At 40.7% G+C, this 18,212-nt stretch overlaps 1 protein-coding gene across 2 annotated transcripts in view; it reads right to left on the bottom strand.

The window, feature by feature from the left end:
* SYNJ2 (synaptojanin 2) overlaps positions 1-17,348 on the bottom strand; it is a 69,088-nt gene extending 51,740 nt beyond the window's left edge. The window contains exons 1-2 of one of the 2 annotated variants that reach the window (XM_062572424.1): positions 17,228-17,348; positions 7,119-7,205 (exon numbers count right to left, since the gene is read on the bottom strand). In XM_062572424.1, coding sequence (XP_062428408.1) covers positions 7,119-7,205; positions 17,228-17,348 — 208 coding nt within the window. Of the gene's footprint in view, positions 1-7,118; positions 7,206-17,227 lie in introns of those variants that run through there. The other variant, XM_062572425.1, reaches the window with a different exon arrangement.
* Positions 17,349-18,212: the final 864 nt, after the last annotated feature.

Genomic DNA, 18,212 nt, shown 5'->3' with positions numbered 1-18,212 from the left:
TCTAGATCACATTTCAGCTAAAGAAACTTGGCTGAGGGGTGATTTTCAGCAAGGCCCGAATATTTGCGTAGGCACATGGGGCTGGAATGGCAGGACAAGACAGCAGATTAAATCTTATTTGTTCTGTTCTGCTGACTTCAGTTTTGCATAAAGGCCAGTGTAGGTGGTATTTATTAAGAAATTCTACTCACAGCATTTCTCTCTGTAACAAGGATATGCTATGTTCTCCTTCAGGAGTGTTTCAAAGAGCATCAGTATTTTTCTAGCTGGTACTGCAGTTGAAGGTTAGAAATATTTACAGCCTGACAGTTCATTCCTCCTTTGCAAAGATAGAGCATAATTATAAAAGATTAAGAGTAGGACACTACTTCAGTTACCACCTTGATAGTTCATACCTGAGCAAGTACTGCCTTGCAACCTCTAGAATGGTTTCAGGGTTTATCAGCCATGAAAGCTCATAGCTTCTGTGACTTTTGTGAAGCCATGCAAAATTGATTAGCCCAAAGAAGATTCAACTCATGGGAACTTGGAAGCAATGTAAAGAAACACTGTTAATGTGCCTCACAGTCAAGTCAGTTCAGGGCCAGAAAGCCAGCAGTGACTGATCCCGAAAGCTCTGGCTGGGAGGCTGAGACAAAGAGTACAAATACTTTCATTGGCTTCAGTGACCTTGAACTTTCTGGGAGGACTCAGAGACGCTCAAAGGGCAAAATCAACATTAAGATAGCTAAAAAGAACTAAAAATTTAATAGCATCGGCCTTGTTACCTGTAGTTCTGTTCTTCAAGGAGCTTGTAACCAGAGGAAAACAACTGGATCTAAACAAAGCAGTTCTTCAGTTTATGAAGGTTACGAATTGGAATAAAGCACAGCATGACAGAAAAGTCAATCAAATCTATAAACTGTTTTTGCCTTATTTAGAAGCTTTCTACCCGTTAGCAGAGACTCTAGGCTTTTTACCACCTTAGGCTGTCTGGGCTAGGAAGATTCCCGGTCTGATGTGTCTGCAACTCTTGGCTGGTCTGGGCCAAAACCATGCCAGGGAGCATGCTAACCATGATATCCTACTGCCAGTGCTGAAGTTTGTGCCTTATCCCAGTTCTATTCACAACATAGATGTAGCCATAGGATTCTGAGCAGAGGTAGGGCTCCTGCCAGTTCTATACCCTTTAAGAACCTTGCACAGTAAAACTAACACTACCAAGACATTGTTAGCTACTCATCTGTTAATCATGTCGCCATCCAGGTCTACAATCAGGCATGTTCTCAAAGCAACAAGAACTAACACAAAAACACAAGCACTGTGCTCTCTACTGTTTGGAAATGCTTCTCTACAAAGTGGGAGCTGTGGCTGGTCCTCAGCAGTGCAATGCTGTGGAGATAATAGCTAAAAAACAAAACAAAAGCAAACAAACAAACAAAAAAACCCCCCACACAATTAAACACAGCTTTCCCCATGTTCCCTTCTTTGTTCTTTGCCAATATCAGTTTATGTCTGGAAATCTCTTCTTTCAACCCTAAACCTCTTCTCTCATGCTGTCTTGCTCCTATGTCTTTCCTTTCAGTTCAGGCAGTCAACATTTATTTGCCAGTCACAGAAAGTCTGATTATTATCGCTGATCTACTGAAGTAAAAATTCAATACATTTACATCTAAATTTAAACTTTAAAAGTCAATATGATTTCTGTTCAGGTATGTAAACTCCAATGAACAATAATCTTTCCCATTGTAAATACTTACATACTTAAATATGAGAACAGCTGTATCAACTACAATTCTACCTATATGCGCTTAAATTTAAGGGTAGAAATTGCTTCATTAAATCATCATCAGGACAGATGTTTTTGCTCCATGCTTCATTTTTATACTCTAGTAAATCTCACAAAAACATGTAAGAAAATACATTCCCGGTTTACTGAAAACTCCCTCACAGAAATAACTTGGGTCTCAACACAACATCGAATTTCCTAAGGTGGGTGGATTTGTGAGGCCATAGTGTATGAAAGAGACGATATATATTTTTTAAGATAAAACAGTTGCACTGCATCAGCTGTGAAAATATCACAATTTTAATGAAATAAATAAAATTGAAATACCTACACATTCCATAAAGCTCATAGGAAGCTACTCCATTTAGCCCTGAAGCCTTAACTTTTCAAAACTGCAGCTCACTATCATTTCTTTTTCTGTAACTATATTAAAAATACTGCTCCTTTTAAGTTTCCAGCAAATTTTTTTTAATGGAAATAGCACTTACAGTACTATACTAACATCAGTCACAACGGAAATACATCATATGGTCCAGTTATACCCATCCAATAGCATCACTATGGAGTACATTTTATGGGTTTACATACCCTTGAAAGGAGCTAAACATTATTCAGGACACTTTTGTTTGCTCTGCTAAGACATAAACAACAAAATAATAATAATAAAAAAAAGAAATACTAAAGCCACAGAATAGGCAGTCACCTTTTAATCAAGTTAATCATAAATTAAACTCAGTCAGTTAAGTTTTAGAATGCTGGAAGTACATCTTTGGAATCAAAAGTAAAATTAACATTGATTCAACTCCCTGAGCTCAGCGGCCCTGAGCGGCCCTCACTGTGGCCAGCCTACCCAGGCTCCTGCACCGAGGTACTCCTTGCATACTTGGAACAGGAGACAAGCTAAACTCTAGTCTTATTTCTTCAAATAGGAGCCCACAGTTCTTACCACAAAAAAAGTAATTAATGGAAATAAGCTGAGAAGAAAAAATGCTAATTCTTCTTGATGTCTATATCTAGCACAGTAGCAGAAACCATTACATTCAGCTGACACAGCTGCAAAGTGCCTGATAAATGATAAATAGAGCCAGCACTAAGGCCAGTGAAAAGCAACCTAAAAAATGGAAAACTTTTTCCTGTGAAGTGATCAAGGCTCCAGGCCTGACTCTACACTTTACTTTGTACCCACATCCATGTCAGCTGCAAACTATTTACAGGGCCCCTTACCTTAGAAACCGAACTATTAAAAAAAAACAAACAAACAAACAAACAACTTTTTAAATTAGTTTAATATACAAGCCTTCTTCACTTAGCCATTCTAAACTTTACACACAAATAAAAGTGATTCAGGGACATCAGAATACAACAGAGAATCAGAATTACGGAAGTGTCCCTCATTTCCCAGGGATATAATCTAGGTGTTTTAAAGGGACTATGAAATAGTATCAGAGCAAAAAGTGAAGTGCTCCTTTCTGGTCATGCTTACTAGAGCAACATATCTATGAAAAAGCAAAACTCATTGACAGTACTAAAGAAAAATAAAACATTCTCTCAAAGCCTGTGGACCAAATTTTGATCTCAGGTACAGAGATACAAATGTTGACATATTGTCAATCACCATAAATCACCACAATCAGTTCTAAAGAACACTTTCAAAGGAATGGGAGAAATGAACTGTTCACAGCAATATCTGCTGAATGACCTCTTACCAGGTTGCACACTGGAGGTAGAGGATGGAGAATATTTGGCATGGAAACAAGACAAAAATAACTTCACCCATTTTTTTAAAAAGCTCTTGCGAAGCCAACCACCTTAATCAAAGTTTAGCAAGGCCAATATAGGAAATAAAGTTCCGGTATGTTACCCTCAACAATAAGCTCCAGTTGCTATATTTAATCTGCCTGCATGACTCAAGGCAATTGCTTCCCCTACAGTTATAGGATGATTTCATAGCTGCCTATCATGAGCTATAATGAAACACTGGCAATAGTCAATTCTTATTTTGTCCTTTATAGCTGCAAACACTTCATTCAAGACTGCCTTTTCCTTTTAAAAGTTAATTCACTCCAGTTTTTGCTTTTCCTCCATCCTAACACAATCATGCCATAGTCTGATGTTCACTTATTCAGTTCCATCTCACCTGCATTTTACAGGACAGTAATACCTCAACTGAAAACTTCGATTACTTATTCAATGCAACACTGTATTTTTTGGAACTTTGATGCGTGTTATTATATCCAGTAAATTTTTGTTTCTTTTCAATATTGATGTTGTGGATCAGGCTGCACTGACCATATTTAAAGCTACTTTCCAAATTATGCACAGATCTACCACTCTCCATTTCCATGGATATCAGATTTGAGGGTTTTTAAATAGAAACCTTTCACCTACTTACTTCCCCTGTATCACTCTAGTAATTGAGCTAGAAGAATTAATAAACACAGATATCTGGGAAGTATTTTCACCCTCACCTTATAGACCAAAGGGCCACAGCCAAATTCTCAAATACAGTTTTCAAATGGCCTCTTATCTCCCTTCAAAATCAGTTGGATGCCAGCACCAGAACAGAGCAGAGGATATGATTCCAAGCAATTAGTTGAAAATCTCTGAGGAAACCTACAGCAGAATCATGGAGAAGACCAAGATTTCCGAGACCATGGTTTCAGCCTCAAAAACACTCTCTCCCTCGTCCAAGTAAAATAATATATTAGGAAGTTTTCAGAAGGAGAAAGAAATAGGCATCTAGTTGTCCTTTATGTGTTTGAAAATTCTTCCTTTAGATTTCCACACACAATATATATTAAGACCACGAGTATACATACAGCCAAATGAATTGAGTGTCTCCCCAGATATTGCAGCTGTATGAAACCGAAGAACCTACATTGCTGATGGTATCAAAATTCTACCATATATATGTAACCTTACTGACATCATAGTGTCTAAACCAAAGAGCTGCAAGTCCAGCTCTTAATGCATTGCTTAAAATGTATTTGCCACTGCTAGATCTTCTTTGGCTGCAAAATCTTGGCTGAGATACAGCTCAGAAACACTGTACAATTCATTCCGCTGCCATCCATCTCACAAAAGAAAGCAGGAGAACTTAGTGAGTTATGTTAATAGACATAAGTACATAGAAGTGAATGTTTTTACTGCTGGAAAACATTAACTTTGTAAGCCCGCTTCACATATTTCATCTACTTTCTTGTGAAAAGCATGATTTACTCTGGCAGGCATACAATGTGTTTTATTTGGATTCCTAAGTAGCAATATTTACAGATTAATTAAAGTTCTCAGAGACATCTTTCATGTCTCCCCTTCTGCTCTACAAATATACTCTTTTAATATCCCAGTGGAATATACTTTTAAAAATATTTTCTGTTAATTTAGTGCTTATGGTCTGCAGGTCTCGCTAGTGAGAAAGCAACAGTGGGATTCCTGAACAAGATCTAATTCATTACTGATGCTGACTAAAAAAAAGGTGAATTATGTCCTTGTTTGCAGCTGCTAGAATGCATTAGTTTAAAAAAAAAAGGGAGGGGGCAAAAAAGTTGCATTGCATTCTTTCCTAATGTTAATCTATGATGTAAGCAATAACTAAAGTGATGGATGTACTTGCACATAAAATGAAAGATAACTGAGACTGAGAAAAGAAATAAGCTACTTTTTTACTGGTTAGGTAGCAGGCAGGCAATCATCTCTGCTTTTTAAAACATGGTCAGCAAAGGAAAATGTTTGCTTATATTTGTTTAACATTACAACAAGACTCTTCTGACTTATTCAATCACAACTAGCAGTTAACCTTTATTACTAAACTTTCTTTATCAAAGTACCAATAATCTTTTTAACAATCCTTTCCAAAGGAGGTCCTGTACCAAGACATGCACAAGAGAGGGATGCAGTGACAGAGCTTAGAGAGGAAAAACTCATGCTGTGTGGGCACTGAAATTAAGCAGGTTTTGTTCAAATAGTAAGAACACAGAGAACACAGAAATAAAGGAGAAAAAGAAAAGGTAAGTAGTAAGGCTGAGTATATTTCATACCCCATTTGAAATCACTCGTATTTTTAATACACATATTAAAAAAGGAGTTATTTAGATCCCATCATGTACAAGAAACTATCTTCATCTGCAGCTTGAACAGCTTGAAATCAATAGCTGCATTCCTTAACTATTTCAGCAGGATTAATTAAACTCCTATGCAGAAAAACAGGTCTAAGCGCCAAGAAAAAAACAACCACAAGCCCTCCATTTTTAATTACATTAACAAATCGATACTAATCTCCATAGAAATGCCTAATTACTCCACAAGAAAGAAAACAAGCAAAAAGCCCATATTAATTTTAAATGACTAGGTGCATCTACAGTTTTAAATTAGGAAACAGAAAGCTTTCAGGTTGCAGCCACCACTTCAAATCAACCCCAAGTTATATCACTCCATTCATAGGATGGTAGGTGGGCTGTAAAAATTTAAGTTTACATGTACTGGTCTAAATATGGCAGTACTCATACCACCATTGCTTTTGACAAATCCCCTGACCAAGCACTAAGTTATATGGTAAGCACAGTACTGTCATTCCTCCATTCCTTCCTGTCAAAGCCAAGGCTTATGGTCAAAAGACCATGGGAACACGGTGTATAGTGCTTTCGTTAATGAACACAGATAATGTCAAGGTTTGAGGTTTTAAGTGTGCCATGTTTTAACCTCACTAACTTTTTGTCGTGATGTATCTTTTTCAGCAATGAATTGCAATCTGAACTACCTTCAAATCAATGACTGCAGTCCTGTTCCTGTAACACACCATTTCCAACAGCATTCCTCCTGTAGACCGTGTAATAAAACATCTTTTGCTAAATCAAGATTCCCAGACTGTAGAGAAATTTACAGATATGACAGTAAACATTTCGTACTATACTAGCTGAAGTTAAAGGCCTGTTTCTGCAAATCCTCATCCATATCAATTACCCATTTAGAGGAAACTGAGCACTATAGCAAGGATTGGGAATCAGCAGGACTGCAGTCACAGGTGGCCACAATCAGTCAGTGTTTAGACATGATCCTTCAAAATAGAAGGGGAAATCAGTGTTTGTCTTGGACAAACATGGTAAAAAAAATTACAATTATTTTTCAGGTAGCTAAGAATGTTAGACAAAACAAAAGTGGAAAAACCAAAATCACTTGGCAGCATGCTTTTGACACAACATAGAAAAAGAAACAGACCTTTCTCAAACTGTAAGTAACGATGCTCAATTAGTTTTCAAAAGCGAAGGAACCAGACAACTTCAGCTATTTGGCACTACAGACTACCAGCACGTCTAGGCATTTTATAACGTTGCTCATACAGTTAGTCACTTACCACATTTCAGTTGAAGCTCCCCCAAGCAGCCATAAGCATCCAAGAGTTTTTCATATTGTCCTTTAATTGCATCCTTTTCTTCTGGAGCTGAGAAACAAAATAAAAGGCAGCAAACCTTAGTTTTCCAGTTCTTACCAAGTTTTCAGATTGCTATAGTCTATACCAATCCCTCACAGGTAATTTCACGCAATAAACAAAACAACTATAGTACACATACAGGTTTACATTGCTTTAAGAACACAGTCACCAAGCAGTGGGACTGCTCTATGGGAGTGAATTGCCTCTGCCCTAGAAGAAAGAAAGGCACTAACGAGGTTTCCCAACATCATGATCATAAGCAACGTACTGTGCAAATGTTAGCAGATGCCACATCAATATAAGAATATACAAAGGCACAAACTGACACATACAACTTTACACTTCTAAAATAAAAACCAAAGAAAAAGTTAATTGGCCATAAGCTAAAACATAATACATATTTTCTTGACATGCAAGAAAAGATGGTTTCCATATCCAGATTTGCATAGTCTAATTTCAGAAAGAAATATGTATTCAAGATAACATGATTTCACACAGACAGCATGTCAGTTGATTTCAAGACGAACTAAACTTGCATTTTAGTGAAGTAAGAATTTGCTGATTAAAAATAAATGAATAAAATTAAAGGGCCAGATGTTGTTAGATTAGTATATTTCTGTAATAACTGACTAGTGGAGTTAATAGAGTCCCACAGACTGAGTATTTAGATATTACGCCAGAAAATGGCCCAAACGTGTCACTGGCTACATTAAAGTAAAAATAAGTTACTTCCTTAACTAATAAGTCTGCATGTTGTATATATTTCCAAATGAGGAGTAAATTTAGACTCATGAATGAGGAAAACAGGCTGTGGTTCTCAAAAGTCCATTTACTTCTTGAACAGTTGATAAAGAAACACGGTACCTCTAGAAGTTAGCCAATACTTTAGAGTCTTACACTCCTATTAAACTTCAACAGTTAGAAAAAAGTCGAAACCTTCTGGCATAAAAAGGACAAATTGAACTGCCTGCAATGGATGATGAAACAGAAATCAAAGAAACAGACCTCTTTTCACTAACTCAAGAAGCAAGCAGCTCAGTGAGAAGCATGGAAAACAAACAAAAATCTCATGTGTCTTTGACATTTTGAAGTGAAAGGAAGAATAATTCCACTTGCATAATTTCTTAACTCCTTAATAGAGACAACCTCCAAAGGAAATAAAAACACATTTGTCTCAGTTCTTGTATCTAACATGATTAAAGAGGACAAGACTATTTTTTCCTAATATTTTTTTAACATCAGACTTGTACAACTTACCTACTTTGCTTTCCTAGAAACACTGAATGGATGACAAGAAGCTGGTAAAATGCTGATACCACACATACCAGTGAAATAAAACATACGCAATAGAAAGAGGATAAAGGGATCTTTACTGGATAATGTAAACCTCTCGGCAGTAACAGTTTAAATATTCAGTAGCAGCACCTCTTATGAGCTGAGACTCTGGAAGCTCAGTTCTCTGGCCCTTCAAAGAAAACTTCAGCAAAAACTGTTTAAATACAATATAAAAATCTTTCATTAAAAAAAAATCCTCTGCTCTGCTGGGCCTCCTTTATTTATATATACATATATATATATATATTTAGAGAGGTTAAAAAAGTAATGTTTCTTTTTCTGTGTCATCTTTAGTAACTAAAGAAAGTAGCAAAAACACAGATATTTTGCTCTCATTTGTTCTCTGTCCTAAAAGCTTATACTCATCTCTTTTAAAAGAAAAAAGAAAAAAAATCAAAAAAATTCTTGTTTCAAACATTCTACCTGTAGGAAAAAAGAGCATGTCAGAAACAGCAAGAAAGTCAGATCTCAGACTGATGTGGAGGTTTGCAAACTAGCAGGCTAGGCACAACCTGAAAGCATTCAAAAGACATCCTGAAAGTACAGTGATACTCTACAAAATAAAATTATGGGTTGGGAAGTTGGCTTCTAGCACGACTATTAAGAGCATGATCCAGAAGAATGGAATTTATATCAGCATGGAATTAAGCAACACAAAATTCATGCAGCTAATGGCAAGATGCAGTGGACACTGGCACCCACAGGAGCCAACAAAGCTTCTCAGGTGAAGCAAGCAGCACTGCATGCACGTTCGTCAGCTCCTGGCATACAACTCACAAAACACACCAAGCCAACAGCTTGGTTTGCCGATACTGGTACAGAAAAACCCATCCTCTCTGGGCAGACATTTGCCAACACAGACAGAACATTTGCCAACACAGTAGGATCAGTCAGAGCATCAGCCTCAGCAGAGCTGCCTGAAGGAGTCAGCTCTTAATGCAAACTCCAAGAGGGTCCTGGACTGTGTTGCCACTCTTTCAGGCTGGCTAACAACTCGCCAACGTCTATTGTATGGAAGATTCTGTTACTTACTCTGTGATCCATTCTGTTCCCTGAAGCAATTTAGATCCAGGAACCAAAAAAGTGACAAAGTGACACAGTCTTTCCTTGACCACCTCCATGCATTCTCAGAAGATACAGTATGCTTTGAAGACCTCATGTGTGAATAAAGCATGAGGGAATGTGCCGTACGGACATAGCTGCTGGCCTATGGTCTGTGCAGATGCAGAGGCCAGAAAATTTTAGCCTGTAGAAATCAGATTTTGTGGATGAATGTTATAGTTACTGATGGACCTGGAAGACTCTTGTCCCATCACTCTCCTAAGATGCATCTCCACCATTTCCCACTAGGCTCTGGCTGCAGGTGGGACAGAGACCAGGCCTCACGCAGAAGAGGCCAGGCTGGCATTCTCTGCCCCACACAACCTCTATAAAAAAGTCATGATTCAGGGGCATTACTCACTCTTTCTTCATACCCTGCAGCACAGTAATGTCTCACTCCATGCCCAGCCTGTGCACAAGTAACACCAGGGCTGCATTCCCCCTGAGCACTGGGAAGCTCCACTGTGTTCTGACATAGCCCAGCCAATTTTTATTTTCTTTGAAGGGAGTGAGGGAGAAGGAATCCCCAACAACCACCACTATGAAAAGCACATACAAAGGATGACCAGGCAAAGCATGATTCTGAAAGGACACTGCAGAAGGCCTGAGTCAACTTCATATCTTACTACTAAAAAGAAATATTTATAAATCTTGATAAGTTGTATTACTAAATCTCGAGTAAGTGGTAAAGTGGTATCAAACCTGGTCTGAAACATCTCTGGAAATATTTTCTATTTGCATATGATGCTAGTGCAGAAGAGCCAGAACTAGAAGGAGAGTATCTAGAAACAGTCAAACAAAACCAACATATGTGCTACTGCCAATGCTGGATGAAGAACAGAGTTAAAGGGAAAAACTACTATAGAACTCTAAAGTGTTGTAGTTGTAAAACATTATGAAGTTATCAAGCAACATGAGGAAAAGTTCTTAATCTTTACATGCATTATATTTGCCCTAAAAATAACCTTTTAAGCACCAGATTTTTCTTTCTTTTACTAGATTGTCTAGTCAATTGGAATACTGTACTTCACGCTCCCTCTTTTACAGACCCTTTTCCTCTAAGAAGATAGCTGGTAACTTTGGAAACATCTGCAGCATTTTAAGAAGGTACCGCCTTTCTGCTGGGGGCTGCTGTACCCACAAGCTGAGCCACACTGATGGACCATGCGCTCAGCCCTAATCTGCTTCATTGCACAGATCAGAGTTTTGAATAATTTCAGTGCTGGTTTAACTAATCCATCTGACTTCCCACTACAGAAAATTAAAACTGTTGCATAGTTTCTTAACATCATCCTCTGGGTGGTAACACACAGACAAGGGAAGAAAGAGAGGTGGGAATTACAGAATTAAATGTTTCTCTTTAGAAGGTTTAACAGAAGAACAGTGAAGTAGTTTTCATGATACTGAATAAAACTATTGCAGCTAGATTCAAAGAACTTGGTCTACAGTCTAACAGTATGGGAACTGGAACTAAAAAAATATTTTAATCAAGCTTTAGCTACAACATTTAACAGCTAGATGGGTCCAAAGATGCAGCACTTACTCAATCAGTAACATGAAAACAACTTCTGTGATTTTCTGTCAAAGGCTCCAAAGAGAAAGTTTTTATTCTGTAACGGCTTTCACAAAAGCTCTGAAAGATACCCTAGTTCCAAATCCAGCATTAAGGATAGAGACAGTAACACCTGCAACAGTCAGGTGAAACAGAGAAAAGAGCCCTTTAAGAAAAGACATTACAGATTCGAGCTCTCTCCTCTAGTTCTTAAGCCTAGTTCTGCAAGTATTTAGACATCTGCTTAGTTGTAAGTACCACTACATATATATTTATATGTATTCTTCAGCATTTTAAAATATCTGTAGAACTATAGGCTTGACATGATGTTGCCTCAATAACTTGTTTCCATTATTTGTGCTTCTTTTAGCATTTGGGGAAAGGGGTATGAATTTCTCCCAGAAAAAGCAAATTCATAACCAGACAGAAATTTCTTACACAAGATCACAAGTGAGAATGATGATTAACTTGCCTCCAACTTTTTTTTTCTGTCATCCTCTGAGAGGCCTGAAACACTTTGTTTTATTTTTATTTGCATTTATTATCCTTCAGCACTAAAACCTTCCCTTTCACATTCAACCTAAGCTACACAGGCTTTATGCAAGTCAGGCTGTATTCTGTAATCCCACACAGGTCAAGCAATACAGGGCTGGGAAGAGGTCTGTGGACAGAGTCACAGTTAAAAATGTCTGGTTGTTCAAAATGTTAAATAATTTATTTACCCATTTTCTAGAGAGCAACATTTCTGGTTGAAAATTCAATAAAACAAAAGAAGCATTATTTGGGAAAAATCAGGTCAGTGGATTTCTTTATTATATTGGTAACATTCTGATTCCTGTGAGGGATTATGTTTTCATATATAATATAACCTGTATGTGTATATATGAATATATATTCATTCCCAAGAGAAAAAGAAGAATGGAACAATGAAAACACTAGGTTTCTAGTGCCTTTTCCTGTGGTCAGAATCAGTCATCTCAAGAACATAATAACAAAAGAAAAGTCTCGCCTGTGGAGCTTGACCCAGCAAGCAAAATACACACCTCACAAGCACTAAGGGTTTCCTAGCATAGACAGGATATGAATCTTATAATCTACACTCTGTATTTATGCCAAGACACCTTCCCTCTTCTATGTACCCAATCTGCATTTCAACAACAGCAAAAGAATTATAACACACACTGTTGCTCCTATAACCTATAGCAGTGAATTTCAGCCTGAGAATCCATGGTTTGCAAAGACTCCTTACAAATGTAATTGGGCAAAGCAAGGTTACTGCCAAGTGGATCACTTCTACTACAAGATTTGTAGGGTTCCCCAAACGGAAAAAAAATGACCACAACTAGACTACAGAAAAAGGAAGTTCTAGGAAAGTTTTAGAACAGTAAGTTTTAGGAATGCAAATAGAATACTCAGATTAGCTAAATCAATACCCCAATGAAAGAATGAAATGAGTCATGCTGAAGGGCTCATTGTTTTGGACAGTATATAGAAATAGCGCATAGAAATACAGCCGCAATATGGCAGTCATTTCACATACACGAGTTTGCACAAGTATTGGTGTTTGATTTCCATAGTCCCACCCAGTGGCATATTTATACACATAAATACAAAACTAAAACTAATTGTAAAGTGTGCAGGTACAGACAGCACAGAGATCGCATTCTGTACAAAAAACATCGCTAGGTACTAAGTGCCACATCCTGGTTTTATAGCCCTCTCTCTGCAAGGCTATATTCAGATTTCACTCAGAGTATTAGTACAGACACATCACAGGGCCACCACAAACTCTACCCACAACTGACGCTGCAGAGTAGCCACAGATCTGCCCTGTGGACTGTACACCACCTAACTATATGCAAATTTCTCTTTAGTAAAGGCTTACTTCCCAAATCTGGGAGGCTTCTTCGTGGAGAAAAAACATGCAGTCTTATTTGCAAAAACTTGCACTGTATCATCATTGTATCTCAGTACTTTCAAAAGACCACAGTAGTTTAGGATCCACTGTGATAGGTGTTGTGCAAACCTTCAGTAATGCTAACTCCAGAATCAAAATGCTTACAATAAAGAATTGTGTGCCCTTTAGCTCTGTCCTTGCAAAAACACACATACGGTGCTGAATTTCTTTAAAAACACTCCAGTTGACTGTTCACTGAGATTACCTACTATAATTAACATTTTTTTAGCACTAGAGCCTCAGCATGCAGTTCATTTCATCTATAAAATGTTAAAACTGTAATATGCTAGAAGTAGGAACTACATTTATATCTATATTCACTACTGTGCAAGCAAAACCTTTTAAATCAATAATAATTTTTCCTTATCCTTCATTACTGTAAGTTTCTCTCCCAGCAGAAGCTAGCTAGCAATGTGCTAGTCCAGAGAATCCCTGGAAGGATTGTTTCAGGCTCTCGTCCATCCTTCTGGGCAGACCTAAAACTTTAGGGTTGCTAATGGCAAAAAGGGCCTCTTACAAAATAAACTCTTAAATTCTAAACAGTAAGTTTTACCTTTCCCCCTACAGTGACATCATGAGAAGAAGAAAACTCAATTTTTAAAAATACCTTTTAATTTGTTATAGTACAGAAGATTGTGTGACTACTCTTACTACACTATACAGAAAAGTTAAGTAGCAAGACTTCCCTGTGCTTTTTGTTTCTTCGATTCTTTTAAGAGCTTCTTAGGTTAAAGTTTATAGTCTGAGTGCCCTTATTTTATAAGCTGCTGAATTCCTGGACAATTAAAGATCTCTAAAATATCTTCTCAGTACTGAGATATCGAATATGCAGCTATTTTTCAAGTATAAAATTACTGGAAGCTGAAATTCTGAACTGTAACTAATTTACAACTAAAATTATCATGATTTTTATGTCCTCTTGAGGCAGGAAAAAAAGGATGCAGTCTTCTAACATAATACCAATTTTTTGGTTTTACATATTTGAAAAGATTTTATTAATTATGGGTTTGCCAGAGGTCTATGACCTGTGTAGAAACTGTGCTCATACAAGTTTATGTTTTTCAAATTACTTGCAGTATTTCTTCTTCTAGGATGGTTCTCACTCCATTCTGCCACTTGAACTAGCTAATAAGAAGGAAGTAACTCAACTGAAAACATTTAAGTCTCTTCTGGTACAAAAATATTACAGAAGCGACTGAAGTTTCAAAAGAAAAAAAAACAACAAAAAAACCAGATGTCATATACCTGTTCAAGAGCAAAGTGATGTGTGGTAATTATGGAAAGATAATAATGATCAAAGAATAAATTTATTTTCAGTCCTTCCTTGTTCAGCTTTGATTATTCCTTTCTACAGTTTTACTCACACGAGGTTGCTGTTGCTGAACTGTATGAACTGTTGTACAACCCAAGTGCTCCGGTATATGTATTTGCTTTTATATAGAGCGTGGAAGTTTGCATAAGGCACAGGTATGCAATTTTTAAGACAGTATTTTAGAGATGGAGAATCAGGCCAAAAATAATATAATCCTAAAGCTAGTATTTTTGAAACACACACACACACAAAGTGTTAACCTTCCACTGAAATTTGTTACAGTCAGTAAAAACCTGAAGTCTAGTAAAACAAAACAAAGTTAATTAACGCTGTTTCTGGTATCATCCTGGCTGTGGAGTTTCTTCATAATTCTTGTAAATTTACCATCACAGTGCCTATTGTTGTTTTTTCCCCTCCTTTTCTGGTCCTTTGCTTCATAAATAACAGAAGAAACCAACTAAACAGACTCAACTGGATTAAACTAGCTTTTCCTAGAATACAGGAACTAAACCAGGCAGGGAAAGAGAAATCAAGTTAAGTAAAATGGTAAAGCTATTAACACAGAGTAGGCTGCATGCCACTGCATGAATGATTACAACTTTCTCAAGAAGTGACATCTGACTTCCAAAGGCATGGGAAACATGCCACTACACAGATCACTGATCAAAAATATTTGCAGAAAATACACATTTTAAAAGAGTCTACATAAATTTTCTGTTTTAGTTATAGCAATTCAAAACGAGGGACAGCAACACTGGGGGAGACAAAGCTACTGTAATTAGTTAATTGCAAAAAAATCTTACCAACTATTGGTAATACAAATGGCTCGGTCACTAGACGAGCACTGGTCTCTCAGTTTTATTTATGCACACTTGCTTTACCTACTAGAGCTGCTTTTTGTTATTGCGATGAAAATCCAAGCCTGATCAAAACCTATTGATGCCAATGGAGAGCTTAATGCCAACAGGCTTTCGGATCTGTGAAAGTGACTAAAATGACAGTACTGCCAGACTTTGTAGAATTTGCACATCACTTTATTAAAAACTAGGAAAAAAAATCTAGAAAAAATATTACACTTTTTCCTTGTACGTTAAGGTCTAGTGTTACCAATGAATTCAACAAGAAACAAAAGCCACAAAGTATTATGCAATCTAAAATTAAAACAAAATTCAAAAAAGAAAACAGAGTATGACAGTAACAGCTCTTTATCAGCAGCAGTCAGAATTTTTCCACTATCAGGACTATTTTCATGAAAATCATCTGCCACTTGTAGACTTACTGGCTTTCTTCACCCATAAAACCCCTAACGTGAAAATGAAGCATTTTAATCTGGATGGCTTGCTACAGTGTATCATGGAAGATGCAATTCAGCTTCTTCACTCCCCGGTCCCTCTTCTCTGTGGGCCCAGATTCAGTGCTGACACTGTCACTGGCATTGTACAAAGCACAAAATACACACAGTTCTTACTACAAAGGGTTTACAGTTTAAATCTTCCCCATTTTCTTTGAGCTGCTAGAATAGACTCCTGTAGCACTGTAAACCACAGCATGATTGCAAGAACAGGACCTTTATTACATGCAAAACAACTTAATAACACAGTAAAAGCACAACATGTTCCCCTGCAATGCTTATTGTACCTTATATTCTCAACCACCTGTTTTTTCTGTGACTGTCCAAACACCAGCATTGCATTAATTCATGGGCAGCAAGTATCAAAATGCAAGATGAGCTGCCGCTGAGTATGTTTGTGACTTCACTGTACCAGGTGAGAACCCAGCTCCTCCATTAGGAAACAAACACTCAGTTAACAACTACACACAGCACAACCACAAAGGCAGCAACAGCACTGCAGCAAGGAGTTGTATTTTCTCCACAGGACATTAGTCGCAAGCAAGTCGTCCAGTGCAATCTCTGCTGTGAGCTGCATGTCTACGCTGACGGCTGGGACCTGAAGTAGCTAAACAGAAGTTTCTTCAAGAGGCACTGGGTCCCATCCCTTTATCTGGAGCCTCCTTTGCAATAAGGCTTGTACAAGACTTGTACATTAAAAGGCTCTGCACCAAGCCACCCCGGCCACAAAGGTACGCAGGTGGCCTCTCCTGTTTCTCCCAACTCGGCTCCTGGCAAGAGGGCTAAGGGCATCCAGAGCAGAGAAAAAACGGTGACGGGCAGAACCAGCACAGGGAAGAGATGCCGGCTGAGATGCCAGCCAAGGCCGAGCACAGGGGCCACGCCACAGCTTCAGCCAGCGGGCAGCCCTGAGGCCATGCTGGACACCGGGTTTAAAGCGACAGGGGACGAGTGCCCTAGGGTCGGTGCCCTGCTGACCAGGTCCTCGCACTCCCTCTCCCCCTCTCCTCTCTGCCGGACAAGGAAGACTGTGTCTAACCTCCCAGGGCTCGGCCACGGCCACCACGCCCCAGCGCCCAGCAGCTGCCCACAAGTGTTCCCACCCCACAGACATCACACTTACACCCCATGCATCCCACAGACGCCACACGCACACCCCACACACGCAATGTCCCAGAGACACTACATGCACACCCCACCGATGCAACATAGGTCCCACAGACGCCACTCGTGTCCCACAGATGCAAAACGTCCCCGACACACTCACCCCACAGATGCCTCACACGTCCCACAGATGTGCTTCCCACAGGCACCCCACTCACTCCCTCCACACCCTACGTGTCCCGCCGCCACCCCACGCACAACCTAGACACCCCAGCCCCTCCCTACGACCCCCGCCCAGGCCCGGCGCGAAGGCACTTACTGAGCGCCGCCACGGTGCCGGCCTCCAGCAGCAGGCAGTCCCGGCGGCCGCGCGCCTCCAGCAGCGCGCTGGGGCCCGGCTCCTGCTTCCAGAGCAGCCGCAGCCCTTTGCTCAGAGCCATGGGGGCCGCCGCCCGCAGGCGGCAAGGCGCGGGCGCTGCGGCCCGGGGGGGACGTGTCCCGCGAGCCCCGCCGCGGGCCAGCCGTGCTCTCCCGACGCCAACGACACGGGGGCCGCTGCCCGCCCCGGCGGCGGAGGCAGCGCGGCCGCTCGAGGGGCCGCCGCCAGCCCCCCGCAGCAGGCAGAGCGGCGAAGGGGCACGGCGGCGCTGCCCCCGGGAGCCGGCCGCCTCGGCGGGACCCCGGAGCGGGGAGCCTGCGGCTGCCGCTTCTCGCCGCCCCCCAGGGCGCGGCTACGGCCCTACGGCGGCGGCAGCGCCAGCGAGGCGCCGGGGCGAGCGGCCCCCGAGGGCTCGTCTGCCCCAGCTCCCGAGGGCGGCCGAGCGCGCTGGCTTTCCGCACTTCCCTCCTCCCTGGGAGCCCCCCGCGGGGCGGGAGCGCCCTCCCCGGCTCCTCCTTCCCTTTCTCTTCCCCGCCACGGGCCCTGCGAAACTTTCGAGAGTTGACTTTGTTCCTCCGGCTCGCCGGCGGCGGCCGCTCCTCCTCTTTCCGCCTCCTCCCCCGGCGCAGGTACCAGCCGCCGGGCGCCGCCTGCCCGCTCGCGGTGCCCCGCGAGAAGGAGGGGCCGCGGCCGCCCAGTAACGGCCGCTCCGTAACGGCCGCGCCTCGCGGGGCGCTGTGGGCGCCCGGCCGCGCCCGCCGGGCCGCCATCTCCCCACCCCGCAAAATGGGAAACTGCCGCGTTTCCTGTGGTGCTTGGCGCTTCCCGCGGCGCCCGGGCCTGCCCCGCCGGGGTGGCGGCGTGGTTCACGCGTGTGAAATCAGGCGGTGCGAGTGCCTTGCGCGGCGTGGCTTTTCTCTCGAGT

The sequence above is a fragment of the Rhea pennata genome, chromosome 3, assembly GCF_028389875.1.
Source record: "Rhea pennata isolate bPtePen1 chromosome 3, bPtePen1.pri, whole genome shotgun sequence".
NCBI classification, from domain to species: Eukaryota; Metazoa; Chordata; class Aves; order Rheiformes; family Rheidae; genus Rhea; species Rhea pennata.
Note: the sequence above shows the minus strand (reverse complement) of the source record. Positions and strands in the feature narration are given on the sequence as shown.